This window comes from Zootoca vivipara, chromosome 12, assembly GCF_963506605.1.
Source record: "Zootoca vivipara chromosome 12, rZooViv1.1, whole genome shotgun sequence".
NCBI classification, from domain to species: Eukaryota; Metazoa; Chordata; class Lepidosauria; order Squamata; family Lacertidae; genus Zootoca; species Zootoca vivipara.
The window spans coordinates 5,588,806-5,614,783 of record NC_083287.1 but is presented as its reverse complement, the minus strand read 5'-3'; the positions used below and the strand labels follow the sequence as shown (position 1 = coordinate 5,614,783).

The following is a 25,978-nucleotide window of genomic DNA, read 5'->3' as shown; positions in this document are numbered from 1 at the left end:
GAAGAAGAGGGGTGAAGCTTGTGAGCCCGAGACCGGCTCCCAATGTCACTACATGCTAAGGTCCCTAGGCAGAGGTTACTATTTCCATGTCATTCAACAAGTGTCTGTTACAATTGGCAGGGCAAGAAATGTGTTAAGCAAATTAGCATGAAAGCTACTGTGTGCCGTGTGCATCTCTTATATTAATTGTGATCGGCAGCAGTTTGCCATGTGGCATGGGGTAGTTGTCTCTTAAGAAACACAGGTCCCAAGCCCTGCTGAGTGCTAGACCCTACGGGCTGCATCCAGTGAGTTGCCTTGGAGAAGCTTTTGTTCCAGTGGCAGGAATATGCTAACAGAGGAGGAGGAGGAGAGGTCATTTATCTAATTCCGACCCCCCTTTGCAGGTCCCTCCAATCTGTTTGGGTGGTGTAAGGGGGAGGGCTTATAGAGAACCCCCCCTCCATCCAAAGCAGCCAGTCTCCCAGCAGTCATGAGAGCGAAGGGTCTGATGGAGGGAGTCAGGGAACGGAGAGGGAGGGCCAGGGCTCTGGCAGCATCCAAAAGCCCCTGCTCCATAGGCAGGAAGAAAGGGAGGAGGACAGAGAGGACAGGAATCGGTCAGACAGAAGACCCGTCCCCCCGACGCCGGAATTGAGGAGGAGGAGGAGGAAAGGGAGGCGCTTCTCAGTTCCGAGACTTTTATGTTGGTCCAGAACGCGGAGGGGGGCAGTGCAGGAATTTGACTCGAGCGGGTAGACATGGAATCAGTAGTCCGTTACACTGTAAATAATGTGCACCAATAAAAATGTCTGAAAGACAAGCATGTGGAAGGTCGTTACTCAAGAGTAGTCACCACATCCCTGTCAGGTGGGTTGTCCAACCCTCCAGAACAACTACAAACTAAGCCTTACGAAGAGTGCTTGAAGGAGCTGGGTTGCTTCATTCATGTTTAGCCTGGAAAATAGGAGGTTGAGAAGAGATATGATAGCCACCTTCAAGTATCTGAAAGGCTGCCACATGGAAGATGGAGGAAGCTTGTTTTCTCCTTCTCTGGAGGGTAGGAATTGAACCTATGGCTTCAAGTTACAAGAAAGGCGATTCTGACTAAACGTTCGGAAAAGCTTTCTGACAGTAAGAGCTGTTCGGCAGTGGACAGACTCCCACAAGGAGTGTGTGTGGACTGTCCTTCCTTGGAGGTTTCTAAGCAGAGGTTGGACGGCCATCTGTCATGGATGCTTTAGTTGAGCTGGGCTTGCAGTGGGTTGGGCTAGATGACCCCTGGGTCCCTTCCAACACTAGAATTCAATGATTCCTATAACAAAATGCCCTGCTCCTCTTCCACTACTAGTGGATGTCTCTGCTGGAGCTACAGCCCTAGAAGAACCAATTGAAGTCCATTGTATAGTTTCCTTGATCTTGGCTAATCTCCAGTTATTTAATTCTAATATACCTTATGTTTCCTGTTGTTTTCATAACAACAACTCATTCCCTGACATGTCCAGATCTTGAAGTCTTTCCCTCCAGTGCGTTTTGCTGGTTTTCCTCCATTGATCCTGTTCATATTGCGAGGGGAAACAACTTGTGTCAATTAGCAATTGTGATCTGCTGTCTGAAGCATTAACTGATGTACTGTTCATTAGCTGAACAGCCCGTATTACCAGTTTATTGTATTCATCCTCATGTGCTTAAAATACCACTGGGTTGCATTAATGTCACCCGTCAGCAATCGCAGGCAATAATTTATCAGCAATCAATACCCTGAAATGTTGCTCATTGTGACACTTAGCTTTCGGAGACAGGGGTGTGATGCATTTTGACAAGAAAAATAGCATTGCATATTTGTGGAAGAAGTCTTGGCTTGAAAAGGGGACAGAATATGAAACAAACTGCTTCCATTAAGGAGGGTGAAATGGTAATATTTGCCATCATAAGTAACAACAGTTTATGTCAGTTCAGTGGAGCAGCGAATGAACCAAAACTCCGCAAGCCTTCAAAATGGAAAGCATGCTGCAAGTAGGATTTACATAGTTTGAATATTTTATACTTGGAGTGCTCATCGCAGTTCAGACAGGAAATGCTTGACACTGGTAGGTGTAATGCAATGCACATGTGAAACTTTCAGTTAACACTTAAAGTTTAAAATCTTTCTGTCCGCTACAAATTCTTAACTTCTCTAAATTTCTTTCTCGTGCTTTCATAATTACAGGTGTTTGCATAAGAGCGCAATGCGTGTATTTTGATTATCAAAGAAACTTAACAGAAGAGAGCCAGGAAATCAAACTAGGATAGTGCAGAGAAAAGGAGAGCAACAGGAAGCAAAGGGTTACCTCTCTCTGACCATGGAATATGTAAAATCATAGCCCTTTCGTAGGAAAGTTTTGGTTTCCTAAATAAAGCTACAAACTTGTTAGGATTATTCTATGTTGAGGCTGCATTTTCAGAAAGTGTTTTGCCTTGGATGAATAGCTGTTTGTTTCGCTTTATTTATTTGATATCGAGTATTTGTCAATGTCATTTCATATCTGCAGAAAATTCACGCGTTATTTGGAAGTATATGAATGTAGGGGAGAGAGTGCTGAAGGTCACATGACTGTTTCATCCTATTTGGTGGAGCAGCTTGACTTTTTTTCCTCTCCCCCCCCCCCCCGTTGCATTTGGTGATGGTTGGGAGTGCAGAAGGTGATTGACAGATGCATGCCAGAAACCCCCATTCTCTTTTTTCAAAGACTACATATGATGGATTGCGATCTTGCAGCTCAGCAGGACACAGGGACCATGCAAGCTGTAATTGGTCAGGTATGGAGCCAGCCATTTCTCAACTCCCCTTTTATTCCCCCACCCCACAAGACTCTAACCATATGATTCACATAATTCATATTTACAGTACCATCTTTCTGTCTGTAGCTTCAGCTACCAGCAAGTGCAGAGCAGAAAGTAGGAGGGGGGGGGGAGGCAGTGAGGGAAGGCAACAAAAGGCCACATTAATCTGGCCAGGGGTAGAACAGGTTAAAAAATGACACTCTTGCTTTTGAGGAATCCAATTTGGAATTTTTAGCCCCAGCTAAATCTATCTATCTTTGGGTTTTGGGCTCAAATACGTGCAAGCAGAACAAGTGAAGTGTAAAAAAGTGCTTGTAATGTTTACATAGGGAGTTGCAGTTTCTGTTTTCTCTATTCTTTGCGGATCGACTGTATTCTTTGACTGTGTAGCATGGCATGTGGGTGTTTCTTTTTCTTTCCTTCTAACCCAGATAATGTGCGATATCCAGCCTGGTAAATGTAGGAGCCCTTGCTTTTGCTGCTGCTGCAGAGGGGCAGCTTGCAAATTAAACACACTGCCACAATCTGAAAGGTCCAGGTGGTCTGCTCGTGTTTCCTAATGCAATCCAGCACAACAGCTCTAATAAACAGCTCTGTTTAGTCCCTTCGCTGTATCCAGGGAGGTGAAACTGGTCTGGGGGCTGCTGTGATGAAATGCCAGAAGGACATCTCTCAGAGGCCTCACAAGCTGCTTTTGAGAGCTTTCCCGTTTTGCCGTCTTTGTCTTCCAAATGGGTCAGTGTGAGTCCTTCTCTTGATGTTTCATTTTGTTATTTTCCGAGAAGTCTGCCTAGCCTGTGTGTATCGTTATTTTGTGTACATGGTGTCGCGAGCTTGATGTCGACTTACCAGAGGATTAAAAAAATGAGAAGCATTATCTTTTCATGTGGCTCCAAATTATAACCTAAAGTGATAAGAGAGACCTGATACAGAGGGGAGAGGCCAGTTTAATATAGGAGTAGCGGAAGGGAAAGGGGCAAGGGGTGGTCTTTACATTTGCCAACAAAATTTTAAGTACTCAACACCTTCTCATTAGCCACGGAGCTGTGTGTCAGTGAAAGATAAAAGACATTTATGAATCCTTAAAAGTTTGTGTTTAATATGTTTTGAAGGCAATGCGACTAATCTGCTAAAAGCGATGCTTCTGTATTTGTGTTTCCTAAATAGAGATGTGAAGCTGAAAGCAAATAGGCACCTTTCAGTGTGTGGTTTTTAACTTAAGTTACAGTGAAATGTAGAAGTCTCACAGAGCACATGGTTTATTAATATCGGCATCTTCAGTAATGCATTTGAGATGGAAAAGGTCAGATAATGCAATATCATTTTTACCACAGCTTTGCATTGCTGTAAATATGTGTGTGTGTGAAAATACACACACACATTTATCGAAACCATTCCCAAACTTAGGTTCAGATGAATAGGTTTGGTGAGCACATTTCTAGTTATAAAAAGGGTGCACATATTAAAATAGTATAAAATATGTGGAAATATTTTTAAAAAATTAATGTCATCTGCAAAAATGCTCTCAGCAAGGAATATGCACATTCAGTGAGTATTAAAACAGCTGCATCATTGTTTGCTACATATGCAACTTTTACTAAAAGGCGTGAGGGGAAATTTGTCAAAACACTGGTGGTGTTTGTAAGGTCATCTTTAATATACTGTAACTTTCTCCTTAGCACAATCGCTGTTTTAAATGTGTGTGCTTTAAACACTTATAGATAGATGAGAAAACATTAGATACTCCAATATTTTTGCTTGAATGAATAAAAAGTTAAATCAATTACTTTGAAAAATTATGTGTCTTTCAGCTATTAAAACAAACACTTTAAAGAAAACAATGACATTTTAAAGCAGGTCTGAAGCATGGGTGAAATGTAAAACGGCGACTCATTTTATTACTTGGCATGCAACCTAATATGTAGCAAGTGATATATCAGTTCAAACTATTTTTTACATTTATACTTGTGCACAATGCACATGTGTATGTTGTGAACATAGAATGCATGCTGTTCAAACATGCAAAAAAGTATAGAGGTACAAGAGCATCCTTGTAGCACTTTAGTCTTCCCTTCAAAAAGGAATAAATGAATGGGATCAGACTAAATGGTATTCAAAGTCAAATAGCTGAAATCAGTAGACTTAAGTTAGTTGTCATGACTAACTGAAGTCCAGTGATTTTAATGAACCCATGCTGAATTTGACTGAGCCAATGGTACCACCCCATATGGCGATGAAAGATAAACAGTAAATAAAGCAACGTTTTATTACTCAGAATGTTTCCCCACAGGTCTTATGTAGTGTTTAAAGACATAACAGGCAGCCTCCCTATTTTAGTCAGATTAATGACAATGCTTATTTCAAAGGAAAATATAATTACTTGGGCAGTGCCAGCAGTTAATGACAGTTGAGCAATATGGCTCACATTCTAAGATATGTCCCAAAATTAAAAAGGCACACGTTTAACTACTAAAAACCAGCAAGAAAACTGTCATATTTCATATCTATTTTTACAACCTGCTTCTTTCACATTCTGAAAATCTGTGCAGAAAAAAGTTCATTCAAAAAATTTGCACATGCTACTGTGATTATGAAACTTATTTTAAAAAAATAGTGTTACGGTATCTTTAAAGCTGTGCATTAGAGATCAATATTTCCGGGAGCACAATAATTAGGTTACTATTTAATGAACAGCCATTTGAATAACTACCACATTGCAAGGTGCGAACAGACACAAGCAGGACTGTCAATACTCCATAAAAATAAAATTGCCTGTAGAAGCTTAACATAAACCCTAAATAGTTGTATTGTAATCAAGTACAAATCTGTTTCAAACAGAAACTCGAACAAGTGGAAGGCCTAATGTTAAAAGGATAATCAACTCTGACTGCTCCCTCAGTTAATTACAGGCATTTCCTGATCTTTTCATCCTGATACTTAGCTACCTCTAAGCATCGTTTTCCAAATTGGGTCCCACTGGCAAGTGCCAATAGGTAACAGTGACAGCTACAATGTGAATGACGGCTTCTAGCAACAGGGCAAACTGGAGGGGAGGTGCAAAATTGCAACTGCAACTTCCTTCTGGATTTTTTCCTCCCCCCCCCCCCCCAGCAAGCAATTAGGCAGCCAAGTACTCCGAAGAACAGCCTCCTTGCCTGGCATGTCAAGATTTAGAAGCTCATTGCTCATTTTGATTTTGATTCATATCCAGAGTGTTTGGAATCAAACTCTGATCCTTGACAGATGCAGAAACCTTGCTTAACACCCTTTGCCTCAAAATGCCCGCTATTGTTTCTTTTAAAAAACCTTTTCAGAAAGGATGAGATTTCCCTCCTGCACCTTTCTCCGCCTTATTGTTGCACACTGCATCATCTAATTACTTTAACCGTTATGCTGTCTTTTTCTTTTGCTCAGTCACAGTCTTGGCTATAACTTCTTTCCCCTCCCTCTCCATCTTCCCCCAAGACCTGAGTTTGTGAGTGACAGGTTAGTTCATCAGTATTACAGCCCTCCTGTTTTTGTCTCATCTCATGCAGACAGGTCACTGTGTCCAATCACCCTTCTGGCTCTGCGGTCCCTCGGGAAACCAAAGCCAGGCTACCATCTTGATCCTCAAGCCTCAGGGCCCCAAGTCGAGCTGTACATTTCTACGTTTGCTGGGTTTCCGCAAACACAATAGAACAGAAGAGATTAAATGAGCTGGCGAAAGAAAAGGGTGACATTAATTAGGTAGAGTGATCCCTATCAAGCAAGCAGCAGCTTGTAAATACTCTCATTTTGTGTAGTTATTTACATAACTACATATACATTTTCAAAGGAACTATTTATGCTTATTTGGCATATTTCAGTGGCATCCTTTTGGTTTATATGAGTTTTTTTTCTAATCGCAAATGCCTCTTTCACAATAGTTCAGCATTCTACCCAGACGAGTAACACTAACAAAATTTATAGCAGAATACTAACCAGATGATAACACTAACCAAATTTGTAGCAGCATATTGCTATAATTTGAGGTTGATATTGCCATAAGTAGTTCTGTATTGATGTACAATAGGTGTTTTATGATAACATTCTCACTTATTTGCGACTTAAAGTAACTTTCGAACTGCTAGGTTGGCAGGAGCAGGGACCGAGCAACAGTACCTCACCCCGTCACGGGGATTCGAACCGTCGACCTTCGTCAAAGTGCAAGTAGATAAATAGGTATCGCTCTGGCGGGAAGGTAAACGGCATTTCCGTGCGCTGCTCTGGTTCGCCAGAAGCGGCTTAGTCATGCTGGCCACATGACCCGGAAGCTGTCTGCGGACAAACGCCGGCTCCCTCGGCCTATAGAGCAAGATGAGCGCTACAACTCCAGAGTCGTTTGCAACTGGACCTAACGGTCAGGGGTCCCTTTACCTTTTTAAAGTAACTTTGAAGAAAAGATATATATTGAGAAGAAACTTGTAAGTAATAACAGATTGCATTTCCTATAGATATATGTTGTTTAGGTTATATTGTTCACACCAAGCGGAATAAAGAGTCACAGACCCCAGTAAACTGTGCCAATGCCCCAAGAGAGACAATATCATTATGTTTGGTTTTGAAGGGAAAGACCCATAGTTTTGGCTTTTAGCATCAAAGCACGAAGATGATAGAAAAAGCAGTACCTCGTGGAATACAACTCTTAAAGCTAAAAGAGCTCTCTCAGAGACCAAACCTAGCATTTCTAATATACCCCCCCCAAAGTTTATACAATTTGCACTCTTATTTTAATCCGATTTAACACAGTGGTGAGAAGTATTGTATGGCATGGTTCACTTATTCTCTCAATATATGCCATTATTACGCTCCATTTTGCAGATAGGCCTATAAAATCACGGTTGAGCTGGAGTTCCACAGGCTGCCATGTTGATATCCATGTTCCTTGTATACATTGCAAGTAATGCATTGGGAAAACATGTGCGCACAATGTGAAAGAATCCCGAGACCCTTCTGTTCTTTCTTTGAAAGACGGAAGGATTGCAAGAATTAGATACATAAGCACCTCATTTTCTGGTCATTGCAAGTTTTGGGGCCAGGTGAAATTTGGGGGAGGCTTATAAAAGGTCTCACCCCAGTTCGCCCAGACTCACTCAGAAGAATCAAGCAGAAACAACCCACTCCCCTGTCATTTACAATATAAACTTACCCCCCCCCCAGCAGCAGCTGGTCACTTTTGCACGACACTCAGTTACCATGAAAGCAAATAAAGAAATACTGGTTTTTTTTAAAGGCAAAGGGGCAGGGAGGCTTCACACCAAAATCCCCAGGGTTTAAGGCTTCCGTCACTTTGGCCCTGTGGCCAAGACTCCTGCCTGAAACAGCCTTCCACCCTGCCTAATGAAAAGGCTACTCCTGAACCTCACAAAGATACTGTGAGAAAGCCTGGTTGTTAACATGGGTAGGCAACCTAAGGCCCAGGGGCCGGATCCGGCCCAATCGCCTTCCGAATCCGGCCCGTGGGCGGTCCGGGAATCAGCGTGTTTTTACATGAGTAGGATGTGTCCGTTTATTTAAAATGCATCTCTGGGTTATTTGTGGGGCATAGGAATTCGTTCATTCCCCCCCCCCCTTCAAAATCTAGTCTGGCCCCCCACAAGGTCTGAGGGACAGTGGACCAGCCCTCGGCTGAAAAAGTTTGCTGACCCCTGCCATAGAATCATGGAATTGTAGTGTTGGTCCTCTAGTCCAGCCCTCTGCAATGCAGGAATCTCAGCTAAAGCATCCATGGCAGATGGCCACCCAACCTCTGCTTAAAAACCTCCAAGGAAGGAGAGTCCACCCCCCCTTGTGGGAGTCTGCTCCACTGTGGAGCTTTCACCCCCTGCAAAAAAAACCCAACAAAAAATAAATAAAAATACATAGCAAACTGAGGTTCTGCCCTCCCAACAAAAGGCCTGCCACCCCAAACAAAATTACTGACTAAGCCCATGTCACTGTCAGAAAGTTATTTCTGCTGTTTAGTCGGAATCTCCCTTCTTGTAACTTGAATTCATTGAATCCTAAGTTAGTGGGATGTTTGTGGACAAAGGACATGTTGAACACAGGTTTTGAGTGCAGGAAATACCGGTGTAAGAAGCATCATGCCTAAAAACCTCTTTTAATATTTATGAATACCTTTGTACTTTGAAAATGAAGCATCTCTAGAGGAACATACTATTTTACATTATTACGCATAGCACCCACTCGCTCCAAAATTATTATTGTAAGAAGATGCAGGAATGTTGCAGTGATATTTTGCAATATAAATATTTGCAGCAGAATGTGGTTTTTTTAATCTAGTTAATTTATTCCATGCAATTCTTTGGACCTTGTCCTAGATTCCAGCTAAAGTATGTATTTCACTGGGGGCCTTTTTGTTTTACAAGAGGATATATTTTCTTCCTTAAATCTAATTTGCTTTCTTATGTAAATAGTTTTACTCTCATTAGAACAACTGACAGTAGCCCTCTGCAAACGTGCTTCTCACTAATTGGTCTTAGGAACACTTGTTTATTTTCATTCTGCATGGCTTTTAATTTTGTATTCAGCATAACTGGTGATAATTGAAGCCAATTATGAGGTCAGGCTGTTTTTTAAAACACAGTTTTCAAACATTATAATCATTTTAACTCTTAGAGGAACAAGCATGCAATGCTTGTCATATGACCTTTAAATTGTTGGCCACGCTGCAGTCTTTCAGTAGTGCAGATGTTTATCTTCCGGCAACACATTTACATTCAAGTGCCTTTTCTGTGGTTCTTCGATTCTCTCATGATAAGCTAAATACCAGCCAGGGCTACTATTCCTGTGTACTAGACATGGAAGAGACATGCTTGAGCTTCTTATCTTATAATGATCTGTAGCTGTAACAAGACTTTAAAAAACCAACAACTTTTTGATTTGTTGAATATCCAATGGATGAAAATAAAAATTTCCACTAAAGAAGACAAAAGGTTATGATCATTTTTCTGCACACACAAAAAAATGAGAGTGTGATTTAAAACATACAGAGATGCTTGTCTTGATATTTTAAGAAATGCGATTTTAAAAATTCCCTCTGGCTTGCCACAAAATTCATGACATGAAATTCATAGCTATTAAGCATGACGGGAGGGAACATGACTGGGCTAATGCCCAGTTGCCCCACTCCCTACCATCATGAGTTGATTTGGTCATCTGCATGGACCCTGTGAGCATATAAACTGTATGCGCATAGCCCCTCTCCATGAGACCTGTACTGTACAGGGGATGAATTACCTGCATGTTCTGTGCAGACCCAACAGACGCAATCCTATAGCATCTCCACATTTGAATATCTACGGATTTCATTTCTGGGTTGTAATGTGGAATGAAGTATTCGGTCAAACGGTTCTGGTATTCACATGCTGCAGAATAAATTGGGAATAAGGTAGCAGAGTCTCCGTTCAAACCAGGGAGACTGTGCCCTTCAGCTCTCTATATTCGACAAACAGGCCAAACCCTACGCCAAAGGATAAATGGACATAAATCTGACATCAGGAATTACAAGACAGAGAAACCAGTAGGAGAACACTTCAATCTCCCAGGACATTCTATACAAGATCTCAAAGTAGCTGTCTTACTACAAAAGAATTTCAGAAATAGACTGGAAAGAGAAGTTGCTGAATTGCAACTTATCACCAAGCTCAAAACCATGGAGGGACCTGGTTTGAACAGAGACATAGCATTCTTATCTCATTATACATGATAAAGTGATCTTCAGCCATCCCAACCCTTGCTTTTTCATGCAAGACCATTTGCAGTCGTTTACAGTCGTCAACAGCTATCAGTCAATCAATCACCCATTTCCACCACCCTTCTGAGTGATACCCCCCCACCCTTTCCCTACATAAGTGCCTGGGGACTTCTGCTTCAGTGTATCTGAAGAAGTGTGCATGCACACGAAAGCTCATACCAAAATAAAAACTTAGTTGGTCTTTAAGGTGCTGCTGGAAGGAATTTTTTAATTTTGTTTCGACTACGTCAGACCAACACGGCTACCTACCTGTAGCAGAGTGAGTGAATGAATGAAACTTTATCTGCATGAGCTGTCGGCCATCGCAACAAAAAGCATTGCGATATACACAGGACAAAATAAAAAACTGGGTATATAAAACACAGTTTAGGGTAGTAGCAGAGTGTCGAGGTAGCAGAGTGTTTTGCCACTGCAGAAGTGCAGGCTATGACAATCTCATCAGATTGGACCATGCAAATTTGCAACTGAAACCAATGATCAGTAATTCCAAGTAATCATGTTTAAACACTGAACTTCCAGCGTTTTTTTGGCCCTAACATTAACATGCAGGATTAGATTTGGTTCTCTTAATGTATAATGTGGATCTATGCTGGTCTATGCTATTCATCTGGTTAATAATACTGTATTTTTCTGTGTATAAGACTAGGGTTTGTTTGTTTTTAACCAAAAAATTAGGTTTGAAATTGGGGTTCGTCTTATACACAGGTATTGGTGAGGGGTGTTTTCTTAATTTGGAGTCCCCAAAAATAGGGGATGTCTTTTACATGGGGGTGTCTTATACACGAAAAAATGTGGCACTTTAGGAACACAAATATGTAGTTGAGTAAATTTGGGTGGCCATTTTGAAGCTCCTATTCAATCTGTAGTGGCTGTTGATAGGACCTCAAATTGAGATGGACCATTCCATTTCTGATTTGGCAATCGCCAGAATCTCCCCCCCCCCTTTTAAGCATTTGTTGTGGCATAATGTTTGGATCCATGACTGTACATTCAAATGGCTATCTCACCACAGATATTTCCAAAAACATAGAGGATTAAAAAGTCTATAAAGTGTTTGTGTGCATGAGCTCCCACCAAGAACATTTTTGTATGAATGAAGGTGAGGCGCTCTAATCTGCATTGCAATCAGTTAATTGATGTATATGTTTTCGAATGCATTTAAATATAGCTGGAAAGCAATAAAAGGCTAAAGGTCTTCCACATTATTTTTAAGGGATCTTAGGGTTGCGGGTAAATGACCTATAGCTTCAGGCATTTTAAAAATAGCTTGTTGGAAACCTAGGTGATAGGACTATTTCTTCAAAAATGACAGATTAGCTATTGATATTTGCCAGAGAGTCTTTTTCGACTGGAATTCTTGCTCCATAGGAGAGTTTTATCTAACTGTTGTATCAAAAGATCAAGAGAATGTTCTCAAGGGGGAGGAAAAGGAAGAAAGCCAATACTAAAGATTTTTTTTCTTGAATCAGATGTATAAATTAACAAGTATTCTACATAATAAAAAATTAGTTACAAGAAATACAGCTATTTATTAAGATTGTTTCATGTTTTTCATACATTCAGTACCATTCCTAATATTTGGCATTGATATTTGGCATTAAGTTTGCAAAAGCCTAATGCAGGTTCTGAATGATTCTTCTCTCCATAGTTCTTATTACTTTAAACTGATTTTTTTCCTTTTCATATCCTTAAACGTTTATATTTAGAGTACTACATCACTAATTGTAATTCTTTGTTAATACAAACTGGCCCCAATTAAGTTTGTAAGATCCACGTATGCTGATATACGGTATTTCCTGTATTAATAGTGCCATTAAAAGTGTTGATTTTTTCCATAACCACAAACTACACAGCATTTCTCAACACTGAAAACACTTACTTACCAGTAGGTAAATTTACAAGTAAGGGGACATATTTATGAAAGGTGTAATATTGCTACTATCTGATCAGTTTGTACATCAGACTTTGCCCACCTGGTGCCCTCCAGATGGTTTAAACTGCCATCAGCCCCAGTACTGATGGGATGGCACCCACGTGGCAAAGGCTGCCATGCATTATTTGTGCTTGGGGTTTGTTCACTATACCATTCCTTGGGTTTGTTAATATTGAATTCAGAATCAGAATATGTAATCTTGCAGCCAGATTTGACGAGATGCTGGTAGGATGGTAAGCTGAGAAAAGTCAACGGTGAAAAATGTGTTTGGGTGTAATTTTCATTTGCTGGATTCAGGATAGCAGATTTCAGTACCCACCCACTATCCCCATGCAGACATTTCACTGTGAGCAGTGAAAATGTCACCAGATTTTTATATCCAAACTTCAGTGCATGAATTGGTGAAAAGAAGCCTGGAAAATACTTGTGATAATAAAAGCAAGTTCCAAATGTCTGTGTTTTACTTAACTTCATAGCGCATTGCCTGGAACAAATGAAGCCCAAAAGAGGAGGTTCGTGTAACCCAAGCACAATGCCATGGCTAAATTGGATGAGAAATCTTTTAGAAGCTCAGACAGCAAGAAAATGAAAAACCTTCATGTCCCTCAGATGTTTCTTTTGCTTTTGTGATTGTCCTCTTTGACACTGTGAGAATCTGACTACTTAACCTTTTTTCTCCTCCCTCAAGAGCCCATCATCATAACCTGCTTTCCAACAGACGTGAATCCCTCTGGAGCTCCTCAGCATTGCTCCATGCAATGGGCGGGTGGGCGAATCTTCAGGATATTTGAGCATGAACCGCTTATCTTGGAAATGGACACACACATGTTATTTTTTTATCTGTTGTTTGAATTCATTCCTAAGTGCCAGGTGAAATAGTTTTCCTGAAAAGAATTGGCCATCTCCAATACTCTGGTTAGCCCTGCATGCAGGTGGAAAACCTGTAGCTTCCAGAATTTAGACAGGCTCTCAATGCTTCCTGAACCTGCCCTATTCTTCCATCCCATGAATTCCTGCCTGCCTTCCTTCCTTTCTTTTTATTCCTAGCTTGTAAAAGCATTTTCTCTCTTTTTCTTTGTAACAACTGGGAAGAGCAGTACGGTATTTTATTTTAATATGTGTGTGTATAGCACATTAAAGTCACATAGATTCATAGAATCATAGAGTTGGAAGAGACCACAAGGGCCATCCAGTCCAACCCCCTGCCAAGCAGGAAACACCATCAAAGCATTCTTGACATATGCCTGTCAAGCCTCTGCTTAAAAACCTCCAAAGAAGGAGACTCCACCACACTCCTTGGCAGCAAATCCCACTGTCAAACAGCTCTTACTGTCAGGAAGTTCTTCCTAATGTTTAGGTGGAATCTTCTTTCTTGAAGTTTGAATCCATTGCTCCATGTCCGCTTCTCTGGAGCAGCAGAAAACAACCTTTCTCCCTCCTCTATATGACATCCTTTTATATATTTGAACATGGCTATCATATCACTCCTTAACCTTCTCTTCTCCAGGTTAAACATACCCAGCTCCCTAAGCCGTTCCTCATAAGGCATTGTTTCCAGGCCTTTGACCATTTTGGTTGCCTTCCTCTGGACACATTCCAGCTTGTCAGCATCCTTCTTGAACTGTGGTGCCCAGAACTGGACACAGTACTCCAGGTGAGGTCTGACCAAAGCAGAATACAGTGGTACTATTACTTCCCTTGATCTAGACCAGGCATCCCCAAACTTTGGCCCTCCAGATGTTTTGGACTACAATTCCCATCTTCCCCGACCACGGGTCCTGTTAGCTAGGGATCATGGGAGTTGTAGGCCAAAACATCTGGAGGGCCACAGTTTGGGGATGCCTGATCTAGACGCTATACTCCTATTGATGCAGCCCAGAATTGCATTGGCTTTTTTAGCTGCTGTATCACACTGTTTGTGATATGTCAAGTTTGTGGTCTACCAGGACTCCTAGATCCTTTTCACATGTACTGCTCTCAAGCCAGGTGCTTTCACTTGGGTTCTGGAACAGAAGTTATATTTGGTCTGTTTTTGTATTACTCCCCCACCCCAAACCAAAATTCTCCATATATTTGAGAGTTACTTTCATCAATCTCGTAGGGCTTACTTCTAGGTAAGATGGGAAAGTCTAATCCAGGCACCCCCAAACTTTGGCCCTCCAGATGTTTTGGACTACAATCCCCATCTTCCCCAACCACTGGTCCTGTTAGCTAGGGATCATGGGAGTTGTAGGCCAAAACATCTGGAGAGGCCGCAGTTTGGGGATGCCTGGTCTAATCTGATGCAGCCATGATGAAAGTTGAAACAGAATGGTCTGTATTCCAGGCTAGTTGACTCAGAACACTTTCGTCTCTGGCGTCAACTCTGAAGCCCCCTACAAATTATCCCTAAGGCGATGCAACTCTAGACAGGGAAAAATGTTGCCCACCTCTGCTTTAGCAACTACAGATCAATGGGCAACATCATCATAATTGCTGGTTTGGTTTTATTCTTTGAGCATATGCAGCTAATGAGCCGCACTGGAAATGGCCATGTGTTTGAAAACAGAGCTGCTCCAGTCATGTAAAAAGGTTAAAGGTGATCTAATTTTAAAAAGCAAAGGGGGCATTTGGGTGAGGGGAGCTGAACCTCCCACCCTGCTGTAATTTACCCCCCTGCAACAGCTCCTTTGCAACCACTTTTATCTCACCCAGAGTCTCTTCCAGTATCATAGTCTTATATGAGGAATAGCCTCTGGGGACACTTACGGAACTGCAAGCATAGCATGTAGTTTGCTATTTAGAGAGCATGGCAAATATTTTGTGGGAGAATTGTTGGCTTCTTAACTTTTCTCCCTTGCACTGTTTCCCCACCAAAGTGCCTCCCCCACCTGCGTTTTCTTCTGCTGCATCTTTCCCCCAGCAGGAATAAAAATGGCCGAGTTGTTTTTTAGATGAAAAATGCGGTGAGGAGGAAGGGTTTATAAGTCCCTCTCTCCCCAGTGACATGTTCCGTTTCAAATCACAGTCTCAATTACTGCACTGCGTAAAAAACAAAAACAACCCCAAATAGACCCCCCCTCCCCGCTAGAGAATCATGGAGGTACATGTACCATACAGTTCTTATCTGAGCGTCTTCTGTGTCCTAGCAGGGAGGTGATCTTAATCTTTTCTGGTGGCTAATGCACTCAGGGCAAACCATTTGGGATCAGAAGCACATGAATGTGTTTGTGGTTAGTGGGATGGGATGGGAAGATACATTTCAAAATGAATCAACTGGAATAAAACTTAACACAAATGTTGATTGGCTTTCACTTGTAGTACTGAGTTTTTGTATGTCAAGAGTTTCAGAATATTACCGTAGGCCCAAAGAATACCTTAATTCTCCTAAATATATATTCATCTAGCCATAACTTTAGTTTTCTTCCAGACCTTTGTGCTTCAAGGCTGTTAAAAGTCTAATGTGCAGTACAGTTGATGTACTCCTGTATAAAAAAGTCATTCTCTGACTCATTCTTTGGAAATTGCTCATGTGAACAAATCATTTTACTAGATAAGATTCTGAGAAATACATAAAAATTTAACAGTTTTATTAATCTTTCCTTTCAACTCAATCAGGAGCTTGACTTTGATCAAACTAGCACTTTTCCAAAACTGAATATAACATTTTATTTCTTTAGTAAAAGTTTCAAGTTGCTACAGAGACATCTGAATGCTACATTATTACTTTCTTAAGAGATATAATTGCTGCTTTCAGCACTAACCCTCCTTTTATTTTATATACTGCACATCAATTTTCAGTTCTGGGGGGTAATTGTCAGAGCAGCTTACTTAACTGCCTCTAACATTATTTCCAATTGCTGTAATAATCTCTCTAATTTTGTTGAAATTTTGTACAAATGCACCTTGAACCTGTGGGGTGGGAGAGAATCCACCACTTTGTCAAATTCTTATTATTATTACTCAAAAGTCTGTTAATCTGTGCCAAGCAATAAATTTGGCAGAGGACTATATAGAAAGTTGAGTGATTTCCACTCCAGAGTTCCTAAGCATGATAACAGAACAACTGATGAACAAATCACACTGGGATATTTCTCTTGATAGTCTCAAAATAGCTGTTTTCTGCTTGCATAGATTGGGTTAATTATTTCACTGTGGCCAAACACTGGTTATGCAAAAACAAACAAACAAAAAAACGACATGTAGTTTGGTCATAAAGGTAAAGGGACCCCTGACCATTAGGTCCAGTCATGACCGACTCTGGGGTTGCGCGCTCATCTCGCATTATTGGCCGAGGGAGCCGGCGTACAGCTTCCAGGTCATGTGGCCAGCATGACTAAGCCGCTTCTGGCAAACCAGAGCAGCACATGGAAACGCCGTTTAACTTCCCGCTGTAGCAGTTCCTATTTATCTACTGTACTTGCATTTTGACGTGCTTTCGAACTGCTAGGTTGGCAGGAGCTGGGACCAAGCAACGGGAGCTCACCCCGTCGCAGGGATTCGAACCGCCGACCTTCTGATCAGCAAGCCCTAGGCTCAGTGGTTTAACCACAGCGCCACCTGGGTCTCCCAGAGATGTAGGGTCCCCCAGAGATGTAGGGTCCCCTAGAGATGTTGGTCATAGAGATGTAGAAATCTCTGCTGCTAGTAATAGCTTGGAGTGTAGCAATGCAAATACTTAAAAAATACTTTGTGACCCGACTCAAGACTAAAATAAAAATGGTTGCCAACCATTAGGCAAGGGAAGTTTTCACCAAAACCATCAACTACCTTCTATTTCCTGGCAAGAGCTAAAACCGTTGCCATTTGTTCCTGTGCTATCTTCATAGCCACTGACTTGGAAACCAAGGCTGAGTCTATGTGATCACAGCTTACTGGGAAAACTCAATGAGTGAGAAACCTCTCTCATTATTCCGTGGCTGATTATAGTATGAATGAGATCTCACAGTGAAAAACAGACACACCTAAGAATGAAGAAGTACCTTTAATCTAATCAAAGGAGTGTGTGTGGCTATATTTCCAGTTCATGGTGTGGGGTGCATTCATAATAACAAATCACCACGGAAGAAAGGAATTTTATTTAATTCTATGATGCTCAGCAGGTATCATAATGAATATGCAACCAGGGATTCTGACTTCCCTCACATTCTTAGCATAATAAGCATGGTGTGTATTGAACCATGGCTTTTGTTGTAATCTTTGGACTCTTCGCTTCACATCTTTCTCAATGAAATATTTGACTGACATGGACTATTGCTGTTTCCACCATGACACCTGACCTGCAGAATTCCTTTCCAAGAGAAGCTCTTACCTTTCATAATGGTATTTCTGTGTTGGACTAGCATTTTGGCTACAAAGTAGTTTTAATATATTAATTTGTTATGTTAATTTAGGATTTGATATTTTATTATTTATAATCGTGGTTTTACTGGGACCTTGTTTTTCATTTTTAAAAATGATACATCCATAAAATTTATATGCCACTTGAACATAAAATCCCCCAAAGTGGTTTACAAAAAAAGATAAGACCGTAAAATTATTACTAGAAAAATCACATCCATAATTTAAAACATACAAAAGTTAAAACCACAACAGAATAGACTAAAACAAATTAAAACTTTCTGCATCTTCAGTCAAGATTTTTGGAAAGCTGCCTGATAAATTTTAAAAAGAAATACCTATATAGAAATATGTTTGAAAGATGATTTATGTTTAATGTTTGGTCAACAGACATATTGTCAGGCAAGCTGCTTTTCCATTTCTGACATTTTTTTTAAAACAAGAAATGTTTTGTGGAGGAAAAAATGGCATCTGTTCAAGTCAATACCAGTGTTTTTCCCGTATATGCAACATTAGGTACTCACTATGTGAACCTGTGGATAAATTAGAGCCATAGCTGCCAAGTTATCCCTTTTTTTAAGGGAAATTCCCTTATGCTGAATAGGCTTCCTTGTGAGAAAAGGGAAAACTTGGCAGCTATGATTAGAGCAGTGCAATTCTAAAGATAACTTGTTATTATACTTTAAACAAAATAAAAAAATCCTTCCAGTAGCACCTTAGAGACCAACTAACTTAGTTGGTCTCGAAGGTGCTACTGGAAGGATTTTGTTATTTTGTTTTGACTATGTCAGACCAACACGGCTACCTACCTGTAACTATTATACTTTAAGTATGTGTTGGGTGTGTTTGGGAGAAATAGGTATTTCTGGCTAGACCATGGGTCACATGTGAAACTGTTACTGGGCTGCAGATGAAACTGAGGACAACATGCAATGAAAATTAGAAATCAGGGAATATGATGGGGAGAATATTATCATCACCAGAGTGGTCCCTCCCCCCCCCCCCACTGTTATCCTTATGGCAACACTGCGATGTTGGTTAGGGTGTTAGGCTAAAAGAGAGTGACTGACCATTGTGACCTTCACAGCTCCAGCGGTAGGGCGATACCCAACACTAGTCATACTCAGAGGTCCAATGGTTTTAGTGGGTCTACTTGGAGTATGGCTTAGTTGGCTCTTACTCGTAGCTTTCAGACATACAGCCCTCCCTGACTGCTGCTCTGAGGTTACTTTGTGACCTGCTGTTTGTGTAGACTGTGCCTTAATCATATTGCCCAACAGAGTTCCTCTTTATCTTCAGTAGCTGACAGCTTTCATATAGATGGCAGCATACTCAACAGGCATCTTTATTTTGCAAAAAGCGAGAATGCTTTGCTTCTAGGCAGGCATAAATATAGCACTGTACTGCCAATGAGGACATGAGAGGATAAAATCATGGCTTTAATCTGCAGACCACACTATGTTGCAGATCCCATTTACACTGAAGTAATAGGTTTTAAACCAGTACATTTTATTCCAACTGATTTTCAGATCTATGTTAAAATAAAAGAACTTAAAGTTAACTGTAAAGTTAAGCTGTAAATTGTGTTATTTTGTGCTACATATATCCACAGTGATGTACACAAAACTCTAATGACATATTGTAACCCTAATGTAGGTATTAACCAGATTCAGACCTGCTTAGGTTCAACAAAGTGGCTGCATCATCTGCGCACATGGAGTTGTGTAAAATAAATTATTATAAGGTGGTCTTTTTTTTTGCAGGTTTGACTACCTATGCAAGCGAAATAACTGTAGTTTTGTTTACACAGACTTTACAGAAATCTGTATATTAGTAATCATAGAATCATAGAATCATAGAGTTGGAGGAGACCACAAGGACCATCCAGTCCAACCCCCTGCCGAGCAGGAAACACCATCAAAGCATTCTTGACATATGCCTGTCAAGCCTCTGCTTAAAGACCTCCAAAGAAGGAGACTCCACCACACTCCTTGGTAGCAAATTCCGAACAGCTCTTACTGTCAGCTCAACTCCAATTGAGTTCACATAGTTCAGTTTGTGCTTTCGATTAATTTTCATGCTTGAGGAATTAATCAAAATAAGAAGAAAGCAAGGGAGAGACTGTACAATTAAACATTGGTTTCTGTAGTGAGCTGAAAAGGGATTGTCTTGTATTGAGTCAACAGCCTTTGGAACAAACTCAGGTACCCTGATTTTGTAAGCAATCCCTAGCAGACAGCTGCAGTGCCTGGAGAGAGACAGACAAGTCCTGTATCCATAGCAGTGAGAAATGGCCACTGGGAGGAGTGCAGAGGGAAGAAAGCCATGGTGCATCTACGGCAGCACAACTTCACCTGCCCCATCTGCAACAAAACATGTCTCTCCCACATCAGCCTATACAGCCACAGCAGGCACTGCACCCTTCCAATAGTTTAACCTCACCCCCAAAGGCACACTCCTTCATTGCCTCCCGAATGCCAACCAATGTTTGTGTATAGCTAACCCTTGTGATAAGCTTCAAAGACCCTTAAATGTAGTGGCTAACCATTTGCTGAATTGTCATGTTGTCTATGCTACCGTTTTAAAATAAATAAATAATAAATAAATAAATAAATAAATAAATAAATATTATTCGGCTAACACCGAATATAAATACAGTAAAAACATTAAAAGCCAAACTAACAGTTGATTAAAATATAAGTTAGAATACATTTTTAAAATGCAGCTTAAAATGCAGTCTCGTTTTAGTGGTAGCCTATGGATCAAAGCCAGGGACGCGGGTGGCGCTGTGGGTTAAACCACAGAGCCTAGGGCTTGCCGATCAGCAGGTTGGCGGTTTGAATCCCTGTGACGGGGTGAGCTCCCGTTGCTTGGTCCCTGCTCCTGCCAACCTAGCAGCTTGAAAGCACGTCAAAGTGCAAGTAGATAAATAGGTACCGCTACAGTGGGAAGGTAAACGGCGTTTTTGTGCGCTGCTCTGGTTCGCCAGAAGCGGCTTAGTCATGCTGGCCACATGACCTGGAAGCTGTACACCAGCTCCCTCGGCCAATAATGCAAGATGAGCGTCGCAACCCCAGAGTCGGTCACGACTGGACCTAATGGTCAGGGGTCCCTTTACCTTTATGGATCAAAGCCATAAGGGGAGAAAACGTCAAATATTCACCAGGGCCAACTATCCATGCTGGTCCTACATGGGCCAGCTACAAGAGCCGAGGGAAAAGTTATGTACAAATCCCATGTGAGGGGTTCCATCAAAATGAATGAATGAATAGGTAATTAAGAAGCATTTGCTGATAGGATTGCAGGTTGCAGTCCAGAAATTCACCTTAACCACCAAAAGGTTGTTGAAGTACGTTATAAACAAACCACATGTGGCTTCTTCCCGTACCCTGCCCCAGCTCTGTCTCTTCTTCTACCAGGCATGCCTGTTGCCGCAAAAGGGACTCCAGGTGTGCTATAAAACATGGCAAGCAGTGAATGAAGGGAGCAGTGGGAAGGAGAAGCCTTAGATTCTTTGTCCTGCATTTATTGGTATTTTTAAAGTTATGGAGCACATGTCTGGTTTGCAAACTTGGAACACTAAGAGATCACACCTGGAACTCAATGAAACTTATTTCCAAGGAAACATTTTTAGGATCCGGTTGTGTTATCTCGCTCTTTTCTGCACAGTACTTCTCATAGCAATAATTGTGAGTTACAGCAGATTGCCCTTAACAAATTTCAGAAAACAATCAAAATATCAGTGTCATATTGCCAGAGGGGATAAGGGGAAGAATCCAGACTGAACTATCAGGTTGGCTTTCGTTTTACAGATTAGATTCTTTAAGGGCATTCTGTCATGATCATAATAAATGCTGGACAAGAGACAAATGGTTTGGTTCTCTAGCTGGAGAATTACTTTGGAGTCAAGGGAGGCCAAGCATTGTAAACCATCCTTCAGTTGTCATGTTGCTATTGTTATAGTGTAGAACGTCCATAGCAATAATGGGAAAAGCAACCCACCCCAAGCTTGTTCATAGTTGTGGAAATTCTGTTTAACCACAAAAGGTAGCCTGTTGAGCGTTATCTAATCTATGCAAGTCAACAGGATTTACAACAATTTAAGTGGAATAATATTAGCTATGGATTGGTAGAGACTTCCACCATTACCCCAAACCATGAGGATGAAACCTGCAGCTTGCTATTCATTGATGCAAATTAATATACTTTTCTCTTATCAAAATTTGTTGTTGTTTAGTCGTTTAGTCGTGTCCGACTCTTCGTGACCCCATGGACCAGAGCACGCCAGGCACTCTTGTCTTCTACTGCCTCCCGCAGTTTGGTCAGACTCATGTTGGTGGCTTCGAGAACACTGTCCAACCATCTCGTCCTCTGTCGTCCCCTTCTCCTAGTGCCCTCCATCTTTCCCAACATCAGGGTCTTTTCCAGGGAGTCTTCTCTTCTCATGAGGTGGCCAAAGTATTGGAGCCTCAGCTTCATGATCTGTCCTTCCAGTAAGAACTCAGGGCTGATTTCCTTAAGAATGGATATATTTGATCTTCTTGCAGTCCATGGGACTCTCAAGAGTCTCCTCCAGCACCATAATTCAAAAGCATCAATTCTTCGGCGATCAGCCTTCTTTATGGTCCAGCTCTCACTTCCATACATCACTGCTGGGAAAACCATAGCTTTATCTATACAGACCTTTGTCGGCAAAGTGATGTCTCTGCTTTTTAAGAAGCTGTCTAGGTTTGTCATTCCTTTTCTCCCACGGAAGCAGACGTCTTTTACTTTTGTGGCTGCTGTCACCATCTGCAGTGATCATGGAACCCAAGAAACTAAAATCTCTCACTGCCTCCATTTCTTCCCCTTCTATTTGCCAGGAGATGATGGGACCAGTGCCCATGATCTTAGTTGTTTTGCTTTTGAGCTTCAGACTGTATTTTGCACTCTCCTCTTTCACCTTCATTAAAAGGTTCTTTAATTCCTCCTCACTTTCTGCCATCAAGGTTGTGTCATCAGTATATCTGAGGTTGTTGATATTTCTCCCGGCAATCTTAATTCTGGCTTGGGATTCATCCAGTCCAGCCTTTCACATGATGAATTCTGCATATACCGTAAGTTAAATAAGCAGGGAGACAATATACAGCCTTGTCGTACTCCTTTCCCAATTTTGAACCAATCAGTTGTTCCATATCCAGTTCTAACTGTAGTTTCTTGTCCCACATAAAGATTTCTCAGGAGACAGATGAGGGGATCAGGCACTCCCATTTATTTAAGAACTTGCCATAGTTTGCTGTGGTCGACACAGTCAAATGCTTTTGCGTAGTCAATGAAGCAGAAGTAGATGTTTTTCTGGAACTCTCTACCTTTCTCCATAATACAGTGCATGTTTGCAATTTGGTCTCTGGTTTCTCTGCCCCTTCGAAATCTGGCTTGCACTTCTGGGACTTTTCGGTCCTCATACTGCTTAAGCCTGCCTTGTAGAATTTTAAGCATAACCTTGCTAGGGTGTGAAATGAGCGCAATTGTGCGGTAGTTGGAGCATTCTTTGGCACTGCCCTTCTTTGGGATTGCTTAATTACTATCAACTCATGGAGAGTCCCCTCCTATGACATTCTACAGTACTTTATTTAAAACTTTTAACCTTGGAAAAACAACTAGAGATTATGATGAACGGGAAGGAAGATAATACTGAAATATTTCACAGAGTAACTGGTATTCAGTGGCCAAAAGACAAATGGCTTTGCATCATGTTTCACTGAGTAAGATAAGCAATGATAAGCAGTTGGCAGTTCAAACATTATATGAATAGGAGGACACACAGAAGTCAGACACATTTGTGGAATTAAAGCTACAGACTTCAACATTATTGATTTTATTATACAGTGGCCTAATATCTGCTCAGCTCACATAATTATCTGCACTAACCCTGGGATACTCCTTTATCTTCTCACCATAATTGTAGTGCATAATTGTTGGCACATCACCGGCCGATTAAATTTATCTACATAACAGCAGTTAACAGACTGAGACATGAGCTATTGCTTAGGGGTTTGTTTGTTGTCTTTTTGACATGTACAAGTATTATGTCTAGGGGCAAAGTGGGAGCGAGGGAAGCAGAGTCTTCTAGCACCTTTTCTCATAAATGAGTTGCTCAAACTGAGGACCTGCCAGGGATACACCACAGGAGAAGTCTAAGGTGAGCCAGAAACCAGTAGCTGTGGGACAAAGCCAAGCATCAGGATCAAAGGTCAGAATGAGGTGATGAACCATGAAGCAAGATCAAGGAGCAAGCCAGAAGGACATTGGACAACCAACGATCGGACAGGAACAGGCCACAACTAAGGAACTCCATTTTGCTTGAGCAAGGGCAACTGGAATACGAAGCCCTCCTAAACTTCTTAAGCATCCAGGAGGGTGGACAGGGTCACATGAGGATGCTTCACCGAGAATCTACCACCTAAAGCTCAGCGCTAAGCACATGGGGCAGTTGTCATAGAATCATAGAACTGTGGAGTTTGAAAGGACCCTGAGGATCATCTAGTCCAACCCCCTGCAATGCAGGAATATGCAGCTGTCCCATACAGGGACCACACCTGCAACCTTGGTGTAACCAGCACTACGCTGGAACCAAGCCTGTAGGAATACTTATATAGCATGGGTAGGCAACCTAAGGCCCAGGGGCTGGATCCGGCCCAATCGCCTTCTAAATCCGGCCCGTGGACGGTCCGGGAATCTGCATGTTTTTACATGAGTAGAATGTGTCCTTTTATTTAAAATGCATCTCTGGGTTATTTGTGGGGCCTGCCTGGTGTTTCGACATGAGTAGAATGTGTGCTTTTATTTAAAATGCATCTTTGGGTTATTTGTGGGGCATAGGAATTCCTTCATTCCCTCCCAAAAAAATATAGTCCGGCCCACCACATGGCCTGAGGGACGATGGACCGGCCCAGGGCTGAAAAAGGTTGTTGACCCCTGTTATATAGGGTCAGCTAGACCTCTACCACTCCTTGGGTCACATGGTCTGGCTGAGCTGACAAAGCTCCAGACCAGGCATCCCCAAACTGCGGCCCTCCAGATGTTTTGGCCTACAACTCCCATGATCCCCAGGTAACAGGAGCAGTGGTCAGGGATGATGGGAATTCTAGTCCAAAACATCTGGAGGGCCAAAGTTTGGGGATGCCTGCTCTAGACTGTCTTTGGCCGTTGCAGGGATAGTACTGCAGAACAGCAGAGATCCGGCAGGAACCAGCCTCTGGCTGAGAGCTGTCCTGATGGTCTAGGCTAGGGCAGGCATCCCCAAACTGCGGCCCTACAGATGTTTTGGCCTACAACTCCCATGATCCCTAGCTAACAGGACCAGTGGCCGGGGAAGATGGGAACTGTAGTCCAAAACATCTGGAGGGCCGAAGTTTGGGGGTGCCTGGTCTAGGGAGCAAAGTGCCTGGGGCCTTACTGCTTGAGTCTGGTTTGAGACCATATTCACTGGTTCAGGATCATTTTCATTGCATTGAGTTTTTTTGGCATTCAAATTCGTGAGGAAAGTGTGCCTTGGATGTAAGAAAATGTTTGAAAACTGCTGCTTTATCGTAATCTCTTTTGTTATTCAGTAGCTGTAATAGGTAACATTTGGGATGAATAGTCAAGTCAGACCCTGATGATAGACAAGTATTTTTCAGCCAATGGTTGGTAGTATCATTTCTGTTTAGGAGTTAGTGGAGCAGAAATCCAGGGTATCATACTGGCAGAATGAGGTGAATGGAAAGGATGTTTTTCAAAATAGCAAACTCTTGCAGTGGTGAAAATGGTCACCTTTTCGTTGATGAGTCAGGGACTGTATCTGAAAGAGTATGATGCCCAGGGTTCCTCCAGATGGCCTGTTTAGACTGAACCTTTGTCCTAATTTGTTTGCACAAAGCTTACATGGGGTTGTACAATGTCTGCTCTGTCTTGAGCACTTGTTCCAATTTGTTCTGAGGGGTCTTCTTGGTGGTTGCTCTCAGGCTTTGAAACTACCTTCCTAGAGAAGCTTGCCTGGCTCCTTCCTTGTTGACCTTCCATGGCCAGGTAAACTTTTTTTATACAGGCTTTCGGGAACTGAATGCTTTTAAGGAAAGAACTCTTAATAGTGTGGTGTACTGGTTTTTACTGCATTTTTGTATATT

At 41.7% G+C, this 25,978-nt stretch overlaps 1 protein-coding gene across 1 annotated transcript in view; it reads left to right on the top strand.

The window, feature by feature from the left end:
- The first annotated feature begins 2,672 nt into the window (after positions 1–2,672).
- Positions 2,673–25,978, top strand: part of POU6F2 (POU class 6 homeobox 2) — a 303,696-nt gene continuing 280,390 nt past the window's right edge. The window contains 2 exon segments of the mRNA XM_035129851.2: positions 2,673–2,699; positions 2,701–2,778. Of these exon segments, the coding sequence (XP_034985742.1) occupies positions 2,673–2,699; positions 2,701–2,778 (105 nt within the window).